Here is a 15,415-nt window from a genome sequence, read left to right on the forward strand (position 1 = left end):
ATTCATAAATGTCAAGATTTGAACCAACTTTCTAATGTCAAGACTTCTTTCTGTAAGTCAGATACTCACAGCATGTGCTGTGATCTCATTATAAGCTAAATACTCAATACAGATCTATATAAAGTAGGCTGTCTGTTTTCTAATGTAATCAGGAAATATGTTACCCAACTCAATTAAATGTTCTAGTCAGTAGTATCACATTACACATACCATGTCTATATAATCCATATTCCATAAATCCAATTACATTAAACTGTATTTAACTCTGAAACTCAGTAGTCGTCTTTTAAACCGATGAAAATATGTAAAGATTGCACAGTGCTTTAACAGTCTCTTGCCTTTGGACCGTGCAGTATTCAAGTATTTGTCAGCAGCAGCCACAGTAATCCCTTTGGCAGAAAACTGGACGAGCCAGGTTTTGCTCAGATAGGTAGAGCATCCGGGAGTAATTGCAAGGCTGCGAGATAAAGGTCAATTAATTCTAAGAGGCGAGAAAAAAGAATACATGCGAAATTTGACTAAGAAATGCACACAGTTCATTAAACATCAAATTTCATCTTAACCTTTTGAAGTTCTTTGCTACATATGGATTTACCTTTACTGCTGTTAAGTGTTTGGTTTTCAGAAATGTGTTTGAGAGCATTTTCTGTATTAGGCCTGAGATTACCACTTCCAAAATACAGCGCCCTGCATTTGCCTGTCTTTGTAAACATTCATGGACTCTCCCCAGACCCTTCTGTGACCCTGGAAGTGACTGTTCCCACTGTGCAGCCAGGGAAGCTCAGGCAGGAGGCTGATTCTGTACGATTTCTAAGGCTCCCCCTGAGCCAGGCGAAGGGAAGCCTGACACAGAAAACGATTCTGTGTTCCTCCCTGAAAACATCTTGTGTGCATCTGTCGTCTTGGGGGAGGGCGGATTGCAAGCCCAGAGTTGGCTTCCACGCTTCCTGCCGCAGTCCTAACAAGGAGCTCTTTGTGGGAATGTGTACACCAACCAAGTGGGAGTCAAGGTGATGGCCACGATGGGACTTCTCACTGGTCTGAAATGCCTTCAGTATGCTGATGGCAAGAAGGTAGCTGGCTTCCCAGGGCCTTTCTAACGGTCGTTATTCTGTCCAGTGAGAGACTCATAGGTGAGAAATATGTAAAATATTTACTTTTCTTCTTTTTCTTTTCCTTTACAGATCTATGCAGTTAGATCAGTTGTTCCCAACAAAAGCAATAATGAAATAGTCCTGGTGCTACAACAGTTTGATTTTAATGTGGATAAAGCTGTCCAGGCCTTCGTGGATGGTGGGTATACATGTGCCTGAAGCTGAAGATGGTAGAATGAAACACTTCATACATAATCCATGTATTTTAGTGTTAGAATGAAATACTTCATACATAATCCATGTATTTTATAGTGTTAGAATGAAATACTTCATGCATAATCCATGTATTTTTTTCCTTAAACAAAATGAGTATCTCTGGTTGCTTTAGTTTTAATAAAGATATACCGTTTGCTAAAAATGCATAGTTATAATACAAGCAGCACTTGAAAGTTCTTTTTCTCTTATTAGAAAAAAAAAATGCTGTAAATAGTTTTCAAAGGGTACTGATTATAATGCTACCAATTCCCTTGTCCGCCAGCCATTCCAAGTTGTTATTTTACATGTCCTTTATCTGATGGTGCTGTGTGAATGCCGGGTAATACGGTTTATTCCTGACCTGGAAAGCCCTCTGATCTCTTCCACAGCATAATTCTTCTTGGCTTCATGACTGGAATCCTTGAACTGATGCTTATGCAGTCTAAGAACACTGGTTTATTCTTTAATATCCTTAGTTTATGATTTTTAGTTTGCCTAGTTAATCAGAATGCCAGTTCTTTGTAAATCCTTTTTGCTTTCTAAAAAAATATATCATTTTTAGACGATCCATTGTCAGTGATGTAACAGAATCTAAAGTCTCAGGAATATGTTTATCTAAACAATTTACAACTTAGAAGCTGTGGATTTTCTTTAAATTATGGGGGCATTTTCCTCTCCTAATCGAATTGCACAAGTTCAGGTTTTGAACACTCTTTTCCTTATCCTTAGTAACCTTAGGTCTCCTGTCCTGCTGTTCATTTCTGTTTTGTAAGTAGGGCCTCGCTAAACATAATCTGACAAATAAGGCCAGGAAGGACCTGTCAGCACATTTCTCAGTTGCATCCTATTTACAGTTTGTCAAGGACAGGATGATTTACTTATTTTCCTGGGAGGAGAATAACCTTCTTGATCTTCTCCAAGAATGATTGCATTCCAGGGCAGGATCTCAGAACCATGCCTCATGCTCACATTCTGGTATCAGAGTCAAGGTTAGGGTCCTCACTAAACTAACAAGTGATTATCATTCAAAAGAGACCTCCAAGTAAGTCCACTACATATCTTTCCTCCTTGTTCTTCCCAGCTTCACAAACTAGCAGATAGAGGATCTTTAGTCATAAGAATTAAATAGTAGAGAGTCCAGTATTAATCTAACTTTGCAGTATTAGGTGCAGTTTGTCTCAAACTTTTTTTTGGAAATAGGCACAACCTAGCTCATATAAATTCTGTCTTCAGGTTTCTCTTGCCCACATCACTTGCATGGAAAAAGAAAAAAAAAAAGCTTGAGGGAAGGGAAAGGGTCATCATCTGCTGTCCTGCCTGTTCCTACTTGGATTGAGGCCCCCATGTTGTCCATCAGGAAGGTTCTTATTACTGTGACCCAGAATGGGGTGCACTGTGACTGATGGGTTGTCATCAGATTGTCTGGGTTTACACAGAGCACCTTCTCGTCCTTCTTGGGCATTTTCACTTGCCAGTGTTAAGATGTCATAAAAAAAAAAAAACCTCACTGATTGTTGAGAAGCCTAACATTTTGGTTGGAAGACATGAATCAAAAATATTTGTTAAGAGTCATTTATGATGCATACTGAAAGCCCTGTTTCCAAGTGGCTTTGAAAAACGGTAAGTGGCTTCAATATAATTAAAATTTAATAAACAATAGTTTCAAAATCCTCTGTAAATATGGGTATTTCTGCTTCAGGATTACTGTCTATAAGCTTATTGTCCAAGTTGTAAATAGAATTTATGTCAAAATATGAAAATTAGAGGGCTGCTTGAATATTGCAGCTGCAAAAGCGGTAGGCTGACAACTCACCTTCTTATTAAAAAGGATAACATTTATCATTTTTTGAAACTTAATTTTACTTAGAAAACTGAAGCTTAGCTGAACATAAGAACAACCGTAATGATTATTAACCACTGCAGAGGCTTACCAAGAACCCTGATGAAAGTGACTTCCTGAAGTTCTTCAAAAGGAAAATGCTGTGAAACATTAATTTGCTGGGAAAATTAGAGAAAGAGCAGGCCAGTTTAAAAAGAGCCTGAATTACAGCTTATTTTTAGACGCAGTCTTATTATTTTAAGTACATGCAACTCAAACAAATCAAAAAGGGACATTAGATTGGGAACTTGGGATAGATAGGAATAATTAGCCTGTCTAAACTTTAGTCAAAGTGATATGGCCTTCTTATCCAACAGTGACAGTGGACAACAATTGGGACCCTACTAATTTGAAAATTGTCATAAAGACCAGTCTAAAGATTATCTTTCTTTATCCCACACACTCGTTGTAGAGACAGAGAGCTGTAAGTGTAATAAGATTGTGTGAGGTTTAAAACTATTAAAAAGAATACATTTAAGAGCTATAGCCTCCTGTAGAAGTACCTGTTTACTCAATACCAGTAACTTGTTATTGAAATTACCTTCAGCACCGTTGGAATGAATGAATGCACGTCCTTACACTATGTAGAAGAAACATTGCAGGTAGCTGCCCACTGCTAAATTAGTTCCTTAAATATGTTTTATAACTGAATCAGGTTAGACTTTTCCTCTGAGTCAGTGTTGTTACACAGATGTATATGAAGGGGTTGGATAGACCCTAGGACCGACCTTGTCATTTAATGAACTTCTTTGATTTCCAAATGGAAGGCTTGTCACGAAGGCATCCCATCACTCTCCATGATGACTATAAGGAAGCTAATGTCACAGAATCTGTCTTCTTCATCCCCTTGCAAGTTTTGAACCTAATGAGTCAGAGTGAAAAAGGAGAAGGGGTGGCCACAGAAAGCTGTGATTCGCCTGGTTAATAATACTCAGAAGCTCATATTTGGCTCAGCAGATTATAGACATTTTTATTCATATATCAAACAGAACAATTTTAATTCTACCCATGGCAACAAACCTATCAGAAAATTCTCAAGATAGATTTCATTTTCCCAAAGACAATATAATGATGAAAAAAAATAAGCTTCATGGAGTGGTGCTTAATATTTTGATAAAACTGAGATCATGCAGTGAATTAAATGAAAATCTGGGAAATAAGAAATGAAACTGGCATTTTTATTAAGGTAAGGTGATTCAAAACAAATGAAAAAACAAAAAGAAATTGCCACCAAAATGGAAAGATGGAGATGAATTCTGTGTGCTGTTTTATTATGTGAATATTTGTTGAAGATTCTTTGTCTTTATCTAGGAAGTGCAATCCAAGTTTTGAAAGAATGGAATATGACAGGAAAAAAGAAGGTAAGATTAATAGTGGCTGTAAATTAGTCACATCTTCAATCAGAAACTTCATGGTGGTTCTCAATTTCACAGGGCTGCCAATGTTATGCTTCTTTCCAAAATGTTAATGTGCACACCCAGAAGGCACCCGGGGCCGGACTCACATCACCAGCTGCTCTCTCTCTAATGCCCTTATTTTCCCTTCAGTGTTTTAACCACCAGGTATGCTTAAGAAGGCGCAGAGGTGTTTTTCTTTTTAAGTATTAAGGGGAGCCCAGCCTGTGATTTCAAAGCATTCAAGACATGAACTTGCTGGAACGTATCCTGTAACACAAAAAACTTGAGGAGTGTTTTAGATCCTTGAAAAGCTCTCGCTGTGCTCTCATGTGTTTTTTTAACTGAAGGAATGTGTCCACGACGGCGCAGAGTCGCTTTTTCGGGCTGAATTCTAAGGTGGATCCTTAATGAAAGAAGAAAAGAAAATGCCTACAAAACACAGTGCTTCGGGGGCCTTCCTGGGTGCTGGCCGATGGCTCCCTGAGACCGCAGGGAGGAGATTTGCTCAGTGTGATGCACACTGTCTTGCTATCTCGTCCGTGACTTCTGGGAGCACGTGCGGCGTGCCTGTGTGCACGCTGGCCAAAGGCCTACTGCTCTTTTCCTGCCCACATGCTCCGTGCTTCTGCCGGGGTAAAACACGCCAGCCTCCCCCTTCCCATGAGGGAAGGTCACAGGCCTGCTAAACAGATTGCAAAGAAACAAACAGTATCACTTTCATAAGATCTCAAGAGTACTGAAATGGCTAGAACCCCCGTTTTTCCCTTTTCCTTACCTAGTTTCATGTAGAATAGAAGCATTAGGAGGCCTCTTTGTAACCTTGGTGTGCCACCGTCTTCGGCCAGCTCTCCTGATCTTCAGTCATAGCCTCCAGGTTTCTTTGTGAGGTGGTGCTGACTTGCAAGTGAGGGCAAGGCAGTATTTAGACTTCTGGGGAATCCTGCGGATGCATGGCTCGGGGTTCAAATCTGTCTGACGTACAGACAGCGTCACACACATCACTGATGGCAGAGCTCCCCCCTCGGAGCATCAGAGGGAAGTAGTCTCCGTCCCAGCCCTGGAGACATGGGGCTTGGGAACCGGAAGCTGCTGGGGGTGCTGGGTGGCACTGGGCGCTGCTGGCCTTTCCTGCACCTGGCAGCATACACCCCTCACGGAGGGGAGGGCTTTCCCTGGGGCCTGATTATGGTTTCAAGGGAAAAGAAAAGGAGTAGGGAGGAGAATTAGCAAGAGGAAGCAGCTTCTTTTAATGTCTTTTGAGAATGTGTTGATGGACAAAGCCAGGCTGATACTCAGCTGGAACTGAGGGGGCACGGGCTCTTCCTGGGGGGTCAGGCGTCTGTTAGGCCTGGCTGAGGCCTGCGCCGTGCTGTTATGAACACTGACTGGCAACTGGGCACCAAGCTTCACTCAGGTGGAACATGTGATGTAATTAGGAACAGCGTCTTTCCCAGACACAGTAGGCCTGTGTGCCTGCAGGTTCTATGCCCCCAGACCCAGCCAAACCTGGACTGAAAATGTGTTTAAGCCAACAGTGATTGAGTCTCTACTGGACATGCGTAGACTGTCCTCCCTTGCTGCTATTACCTAACAGTACAATACAGTAGCTATTTGCATAGCATTTGTGCTTTAGTAGGTATTATAAGAAATCTAGAGGTGATCTCAAGGATATCAGAGGAGGTGCACAGCTTCAGAGTAAGGGGCTTTTATCCTCCTTGGGAGTCCTGGAACCAATTCCCTGTAGCTACTGAGGGACAGCTGCAGGCTCGCCATTAGGGCATTTAGGAGAACTACAGTACATGTTGTACAAAAACTCAGAGTGAACGTGATTCCAAAGTAAACCACATGAAGCGAGCCATGTAATGGCGCTCAGCCAGCAGCCGAGAGTTCAGGCACTCCGCTGCGCAGTGCACAGCCAAGTGGGTGTCAGCTTGCCATTACTCTGCAGCAGCTGTCTGCTCCGGCTTAAACACGCAGTGCTCGAGGACGCGGGGCTCCCTGGAGCTTCCTGGACAGTGACCGGAAGTCAAGAGATCTCCTGGTGGGTTGGTGCCTATGCCAGAGACCCAGCCTGAACAATGGCGACCCACAGTCTGTTTCCTCACTTTGCAAAGAGTTGCTCCCTTTTTTTCTACTAAGCCTCCCCTCCACCTTCTGCTCTTCCCAGACAATGGAAGCCTTAGTGTCCTTCTCCCCTGCCCCATCCCCGTCATCACAGTAAGCAGCAAGGGCACAGTCCCAGAATTCAGTTATTACAAATACTATTACTATTCATGGATGCACAAATAATAGGGCCACTAGTTAAGCCATGCCTTACTATTGTTTTCCTTTTAAGGCAACATTATTCCTTACCGTGGTTATGAGGTAAAAGTTGAATTGACCTATTGTAGAAAGAAGATGCTTAAATTAACTTGGGTGGTTAGTAAAGATGTAGGTGTGTCCATCCACTCTGTTAGAAGTGCCAGGAACCGTGAAAGATGGTATTGGATTTTCATCTCTCAGATTTACCTTCTATTTCAAGGGTCCTAGCAGCATAATACTATTTGCTCATTTGTTTCTCTTTCTAGAACAATAAAAGAAAAAGAAGCAAGTCCAAGCAGCATCAAAGCAGCAAGGACGCTAAGGACAAGGCAGAGCGGCCTGATGCAGGGCCCCTGCAGCCACAGCCACCTCAGCTACAGAATGGCCATGCGAACGGCTGTGAGAAGGACAGCTCGTCCACTGATTCCGCCATCGAGAAACCAGCCCTTAGCCCTCGGGAGAAGAGGATCTCCATCCTCGAGGAGCCTTCAAAGGTACTTCGTGGGGTCACAGGTCAGTAATCTTAAGTTACCTAAGGAAACACAGGAGGAAAAAACACAGAGCGGGCCCATTGGGGGCAGCCACTGCTGCTGTCGCTATCACGGAAGAGGAGAGGTTCTCTGCTGCCCTGGAGATGGGTTCAGTCAGTCTTCCTGAAGCCACGAGGGGGTCAGTGGCAGGCGGTGAGGCCAGAGAATAAATACTTAAGCTAGCCCTGCACTAAGAGGATTCTTTTGGTTTTTTTCCTAAAACAAAAAACTGTGTGTGTATTTGGATCATCAGGAAGATGGATATTTTAGTTTAAAGAAGTATTCGTTATAGGCACCTTTACTAGAATTCACTTGAAGTAAGAGTAATTGGTGACAAAAGGAAATGTTATGAAAGATTTACAAGTGGCCGAGGGAGTCCAGGTTGCTTTAACTCCGACTGCTTCATATGATGTGATGGAGTGTAACCTGCCACAGTGAGGTCAGTGATTGCCCACACTGCCTGACCCAGTGCCTCATTGTATAACAAACCCTAAAGTAAAATGCAGAGGTAATGCAATCTGACTAGAAAAGGAATTTCAATTAATAATTTAAGAAATGCAACAGTAAGTAAAATGGAAAGCCTAATAAAGCGGTCTGATACCCAGTCCCACTTAAAATAAGTCACGTTGCAATTGGAAGAAGTAAGACAAGTCAACTGAATAACATAGATACCACTCTATATTTGACCTACGAAATAAGAACTCAGCAAGTGTATTTCTGCGTATACATGGGCTCAGACTCCAGTGCCATAACTGCTGCTGTGGTTGGCCATGTGGTTTCCCACACTGTGAAAAACTCCTAGTCAAGTTCTAAACACCGTAAAATACCATCTTCCCTCAATTTACACAGAAATTAAATCCTGAAAATTCAAGCAAATCCTAGAAATGAAATAGTCTAGGATTACATAATTACATACACACACACACGTTTTTAAACACTCATTCACAAGAACATGAAGATGTTCAGGAAACAGGACAATTCTTTGTTGTACAGAACACGACTGCAAACCATCCAGCGTCTTCCTGCTCCCCTGCCACCACACACACACGTATGCAGTCATTTTGCTAAAGTTGTGAAATGCCTTCTTTCATGTTTAGCGCGCGTCCTCTGAGGTGCTGGATCCCTCAGTGAGAAGCACCATGCAGGTTGATTTCTCAAAGTCTTTGTCCTCATTCTAAAATCCTGAGTGTACTGCCTCTATGGCTTTTTAAACGCCTCATGCATTCATAGTGCCAGGCCCTATGAACAGTACGTTCAGAGGATCGATAGGATCTAGACCGTGAGGGACTCATGTCCTGATGTATCTGAAGAGAAGGCTGTTGGCACCCTGATGAGTTAGGGTTTCGGGAAGAGAGGTGCTGCGCCCAACCGTGGCTCAGGGAGGGTCCAGCTGAGCAGAGGGTGTTGAAGGCCTGACAGACACAAGGTGGTAGAAAGGATGCCAAGGCTTAAAAAGAAGCAGGGACAACTTTGTTCTGCACACCGGGGTTACATGAAGTAGGGCTGTCCTGTGACAAGCCAGGCAGGAATGAGACAGCCCTGCCTGGAAGAGTTCCGTCTAGCAGAGGAGACAGAGGTGCAGACAGAACATCACGTGGTGACACGCGCTACATCGGGGAGGCATTAAGAAACTGACTTACTGTAAATCAGATCTAGTAACTTTGAACATTGCTCACAGAGCACCAACTTTCTTCTAGAAACACATTTCCTAACAACACCATCGAGAGCCCCACACTTCAGATCCTCCTCATTTACGGCACGATGGTTTCCTAAAACCAAACTGTGACAACAGACATAACCTGTTTGATTTTGAAGCCAAATTCTCTAGGAGTCTTTTCATTCAATTTTTTCCATGCCTACAATTTTGAGAATGTTTTGATTTATAGTCAGGGCAGGAAGGAGAAATTAAATAATCGAGCGGCAGAGCCCCAAGTTTACTTGTTATTGCTTTCACATGAATTACTTTCCAAATCTAATTACTCAACTTGCTGTTTTGGTATCAATCACCAACTAAAAGCCTAGCACGTATATTCGTTCATTTACTTATAATTTATACCTTCTTCCGAAGACAATTTCAGTAACTGTCTGAAGTATACGACGTTCGAGCAAATGCAGTCTGAAAGTGCTTCCCTTCACAGTGGATAGCTGCCAGGAAAGTTAAGTGCCCACCAGGGAAGTTCTCCGCACAAGGGGACTGTTGTGCACCCTCACGTGAAGCTCGTGTCAGGGATCTGTGATCGCACGGTCGTCCCGATGTCCCTTTGTTGAGTTTAGCGTGAAGGCATTGAAGTATGTTGGTGTTATTTGTTAGTGTCGCTGGTGCTTCACATAAATTTTTCTATTAAAGCATCAATGACAGTGGTGGATGTTATTAGATGTTTTGGCGAAAGAACAGGGGCCTTTCTGGTTGACCATCCCCTTCACTGGCAGTTCCAGGGACCACAGATTTTAAAATGGCTTCCTAGCTGGTTACGTGAAAACCAGAGATGCTGCAGGATCATCAGGCAGTTGACACAAAGCTGTCAGATGACTGTCAAATGGTTGTTCCGTCTGTCAGAGAGCCCAAGACGTCTAAGAGATGTTTCACAGCTGGGCGCCAGGCCTGGAACACGCCGTACCTCAGTTTGAGTAGAACGTGGGAACCGGAAGGGTGAGAAGGAGCCTTTAATCCTGACCCCTCTCTGTACGTAAGGAAACCGAGGCTCCCAGATGGAGCAGCTGAGCGAATAGACCCCTTCAGCCCTCCCAAAAGACTGACTCCAACCCACAGGATTTTATGCATGCAGCCAGGAGGGTATTGTGAAAACCGCGGCCTCCCTAACGCCTTAAAAACTGTCTAATTGAAAAATTGGAAAAAAATAATAATACTACAGCCGTAGAATGATATTCTGTAGTCGAGTGGTTCACAGTATGAGCCTGAAAGAAATCTCCAGGCTAGCAATGGTGGAGCATTTATCAGGCTCTCCAGTAATGAAACTGGCGCAACAATGCCTGTGCGCAAGGCCCCGCTGGGCAGGAGGCTGTGAGCGTGTGCGGTGCATGTTTTATCTTTTTATAACACCTTGACATTCAAGATCTCTCCTTCCCAAAGCCTTAAACTGCATCATTTTCTGGTAGGGGAGAAGTTCGCTTTAAGATATATGCAGGTGGCTCAGGGGTGCTGGTGTGACTTCCTACATGAAAAATAACCACCCGAAGCATCGTCATTTCAGGCAGTAAATATAGCACTGCCAAGTGGGACACGGCCGTGCGGCGGCATTCAGCCGAGAAGTTTGGGAGTAGGTTTTAAGCCTGAGAGTAGGTTGTTGTGGTTGTTTTGTTGTATTTCAGAATTTTTAAGAACAGCTCAAATTAGATTTTTTACATAATTCAATCAAAAGCATCCTGTTTTCACTTACAAAATCAGGCAGGGCATACGTTGAGATTTATTTGTACCAAAAGTAGTGCCAGTGATATTTTTTCCGGAGTCCCATCTAAATGTCTAAAGCACTTTATGACCTGAGAGTTCGGTTTGCCCACATACTCCTCCTGCTATCTGTCTCACGAGGCTCATATGGCTAAAATGTGCCAAGCGCCTCGCCTCCATTTAGGCCAGAATAAGGATCCGGATTCCTCTGTGGCCTTTGTCCCAGTGGACACTGTGCCCACCGAGTGGGAGAGGAGCTGGGTGGGGAAGGGGTCCCGCCAGCTGCACAGGGGCCAGCCCAGGAGCAGGACTCTGGCTTGTGCAGCTCCTCTCGCTGGCCCCACCCCCATCCTGGGAAAGCCCCTCCTCTGTCCCCTCCTCCTCCTCTCCAGACTGTAGGCTCCAGGCTGGGTGCACCGGGCTTCACAAGCAGGACCTCGCCATCTGCCGGGTGACCCTGGTCAGGAAGAGCCCTGTCGTTTCCCCCGTTACGGGGCAGCTCCTAGGTTTGGGCACAGAGCTGCTGTCTCATTCTCAAAGTGAAACGAGCCAATGGAAAACGAGAGCGCCCTGTGACTTTACAGTGCTGTTGGTTGCCTGCCCCTCATCTGTGCTTCCTGTAACAACAACACAAATGCCAGCCACTGTGTCGCAGTATCTGATGGTCTGAGTTTTGCATGTCCTAGCCTCAGGATGACCTCCAGTGCTGCTTCTCTAAGCCCTGCGTTGGACCAGAAGCTTAGAAAGGATCAACAAGAAGAAAGCAGTTAGTGTAGGACTTTACTAGTAACTCCGAATGTGTATATGCTAGGATTTGAGTGGTGCCAGCTCTTAAGTGGAAGCAATATAATACCACAGCGAAGAACCAGGGCATTAGCAATAGACAGATTCGGATTCTCGGCCTCTTCACTTACCAGGTGTGTGACCCTGGACAAGTCAACCGCTGTGTGTCTCCACTTCTTCATTTGCAAAGTAGAAAATAGAATCCCACGTGACAAGATGATGGTGAGCCCTGAGATACATAAATTGATGAGCACAGCATCTGGTACAGAGCAAACCATCCTATCACCTATTTATCCATTAAGTAATTATGTTTAAGCATCTAATATGTGCCAGGAATTCTCCTAGAGGAAGTGAGTAGACAACAGTTTCTGCTTTCAGGGAGTTTACATTCTTGGGGAGAAGGGAGGAAGAAGCCAGAATACAAGTAAACTACAAGGCACTTACGGACTATGGTAAATGTTGTGAAGGCAGCAGAGAGGCAGGTGGGGTTGTAGGGTGATGCGTGCACCTGACCGGGAGAAGTTCAAGCTGAGACCTGGGATGTTTCATTCAGGCCATCCCGCAGCGCGCCGGGTGCTGGTGGCCTGAAGAGCACCTTGCACTTACTGAGCACCTTAGGGGGGAGCCCTTATAGAATGACAACCATAGGCTTTTGCTGTTTTTTTTTAAGGAATGATGTAATACTGATACTTCACGTATATTTCTTCACAGATCGACATAAAGCAATGCTTTCTTCAAGTTTGTATTTTAAAGCTCACAGCTGCCATCCTCACTCCTCTTCCATTATTATCTTAGCATCCAAATACTTGGGCTGAACTCCCATTTAAAGTTGCATGTAGTTCATTCTCAACCTCAGCTTCGAGCAGCCTGTGCCTGAACTGGGACTTAGAGCCGTGCTTCCTCCCTGCGTGTGTGGAAAAGCAGAAAGATAGAGACAGACACAGAGCGTGCTGACCTGAGGGTGCGGGAAGCAGATCTCGGAGGCGGTCGGTGTCCCCCAGGCAGAGGGAAATCTCGAGCCCTCTCCCTTCTCGTTCTCGTCTGGAAACTACTGCTGTAACGGTGCAGCAAAACACAAAACCACTCACCTGGGAACCCTCCCACCCCACCTTGTCACGGCAGTTTCAGTTCCAGACTTCCTTAAACGAGATGCACCTCTGACAGACGTCAAAAGGCTTTCCTTTTTTTTTTTTTTTTTTTAAACATCTCCAGTGAAATGCAATGAGAATTAAGCCATATTTCAGGGAAATAAGACAGTGAAACAAATCAAGTTTACCTGCCTGTGTCACTGTCAGCTTATCCCATTGATTTTATTTTGTTACCTTTTAATATAAATAAATGAAAAAGGCACCAATGACGTACTGTGTCTACCGTGAGGAAGCCTGGACAGCGAAGGATCTGAGGACTTGGAGAGCGCCCCCCCCCGCCCCCCCCCCAACACTGTGAGGTGCTGACCTCAGCAGAGAAGGGGTGTGGCTGCCTGAGTCACACACAGCCTGCAGTGGAGAAGAAATTTGCCAAGGGTACGAGCTGAGCTGTCTTAGAAAACCCACACCATTGCCAGAGGGGTGACGAGGTTGCCAGTTGGGGGGAGGGGGGAGGCACATGGCCGGAGGGTGCAGCTGGAGCTGCAGCAGCTGCTGTCACCACGGGTGACTATGATAATAGTCGGTGCCCAGTCAGTGGTCAGTGTTCAGAGCCCAAAAGAGAACATTCCTGTCCTTGTCGCCTCACAGCCTCACATTACTGCCCTCTACTGAGAAGCTAACATTCTGTGAGCTGGCAGTAGAGACTTGTAGGTGACTGGTAGGGTCCTGCTCCAGTATTAGAAAACAGGGGAAAGAAGGGTGGGTTTGGAGCCAAGAGACGGTCACTTGGCAAGTGGCACACAGTGCTTTCCTGCCTGGACCACACCTCCCTGCCCGTCTCCCACGAGCTGTTTCCTGTGGCTTCAGGTGAGATTGTTCGGATCTCAGCCTCGATGGTACTTCCCAAGGAATTCCTTCTTTGTGTCCTCAGGTCAAATATGCCAGTTACGGTTTCAGAACACAGTGCGTTTTGCTTTCATAACATTTACCACACAGTTGCAATTTTACATTTGCTTATGTAATGGTTTGATTTCAAGTTCTATAAAGACAGGGACCATATCTGCCTTGATTGCCATTTTCTTCCGATGCCTACAACAATAACAGGCACCCAGACAAACCTTTCTCATGGCTGTATTGGATTGTTATTGATAAAATATGCAAGGAAGTATAGCTAAATTAAATTTTAAGTTACTGTGTTACTATTGAAGATAGTTACTGACTTTTGTATTTCTAGGTTTAAACTGACTTTATCTAATTCAGGACATTTGAAAAATGCAGTATAGTTTAAGGAAAAAAGTACTTTCTTGAAACAGCTACTGTTAAATTTCATTATGGAATTTTTTTAATGCACAGATATTTTACCTTTTTACAAAAAATACATATTCACAGCAAATGAACTTTTGTGTTCTGGTTGTTACATACTATGACATGAACATTATATCATTCAGTAGTCCTTAAAAACATGATTTTAGTGGCTGTATTTTGTTTTTATGAATTTGCCATATTTCTTTTAAATATTACCAAACTATTGTCCATTTGGATTATTTCCATGTTGCTTTTATAAACAGTCCTGTAGTAAATATCTCTTATATATAAATCTCAACAACTGTGATTATTGCCTTGATATGTATTCTTAGAAGTAGAATTACTAGGTTCAAAAGGTGTGAGTTTTTAAAAATTCTTAATATATTGCTATTCAGAAAGGTTACACTAATGTTATTGTTTTTATTTGTAAAACCTATCAATAGCATATGATGAAACAATGTCAATAGGGAGATGAAACATTTTTGAGAAGCTCAATTTCTATTTCTATTTTTCTTTTGTAAATATTTGAGAACACTAAGATCAGTTATCAAAGGACTCTCAATGATTTCATTATGTTTTCATAAAACACTAAGATATTCACTTAAGTACTTTCAACTGAGTAGTAACATGTTTTAAATAACAGACTTTAGGAATTTAGAGATAACTCTATAAGATACAAATTTATAATTTGCTATTTTATCATTTTTTTCCAGATAAAACTTTTTTGGTAATACTTAAATTAATCATGATCAAATGATATGCTTTACTGAAATTACATGTGTATAAACAAACATGAATCTTAATGACTATAATAATTTTAGAGCTACTCTATGTATAATACATTCCTGAAAGTTAGATTTCAATTCTTTTTATACCCCCTTCAGTCTACTTATGAATACATCAAGCTTTCATTAAAAAGTAAAAACTGAATATGAGTTTCCAGATCCTTTCAGATTTAAATGCATACATGACCATACATATATTATGAAAATCTTTGATGCCAAGTGCACAAATTTCTCCCAAGAGGAGAATTTGTTTTCTTGGGTGCTGTTAACAAAAACAGCCAGCACAGTTCTTATTGAGTTGTGTAAAATAAATCAAGTCAAGGACAAGTAAAGTACATAAGTTGGTACAAAGACTTGGTGACTAGGAAATTGATAACTCTCGGTGTTGGCAAGAGTTAAATGTGGAAATAATTGCATGCACTGCAGCTGAGTCTAAATGGGTCCAGTTTAGCTGCAAAATAATTTGGCAGAGCTGATCAAAAGCTTTTTCAAGAAAAAGTCCTGAATGTGTATCTTCATTGTCATATATGATGTTCATGAAATTACAGTAAAAGAATTCTAAATGTGGAAATCCATAATAATGCAAAAAAAA

The 15,415-nt window shown here is 42.8% G+C and overlaps 1 protein-coding gene across 5 annotated transcripts in view; it reads left to right on the forward strand.

The window, feature by feature from the left end:
• Window positions 1–15,415, forward strand: part of SPATS2L (spermatogenesis associated serine rich 2 like) — a 170,801-nt gene that overhangs the window by 107,949 nt on the left and 47,437 nt on the right. For all 5 annotated transcript variants that reach the window (XM_062189686.1, XM_062189678.1, XM_062189670.1 and 2 more), the window contains 3 exons: window positions 1,185–1,293; window positions 4,540–4,589; window positions 7,193–7,439. In XM_062189686.1, coding sequence (XP_062045670.1) covers window positions 1,185–1,293; window positions 4,540–4,589; window positions 7,193–7,439 — 406 coding nt within the window. The remainder of the gene's footprint in view (window positions 1–1,184; window positions 1,294–4,539; window positions 4,590–7,192; window positions 7,440–15,415) is intronic.

Source organism: Lepus europaeus, chromosome 1, assembly GCF_033115175.1.
Source record: "Lepus europaeus isolate LE1 chromosome 1, mLepTim1.pri, whole genome shotgun sequence".
NCBI lineage: Eukaryota > Metazoa > Chordata > Mammalia > Lagomorpha > Leporidae > Lepus > Lepus europaeus.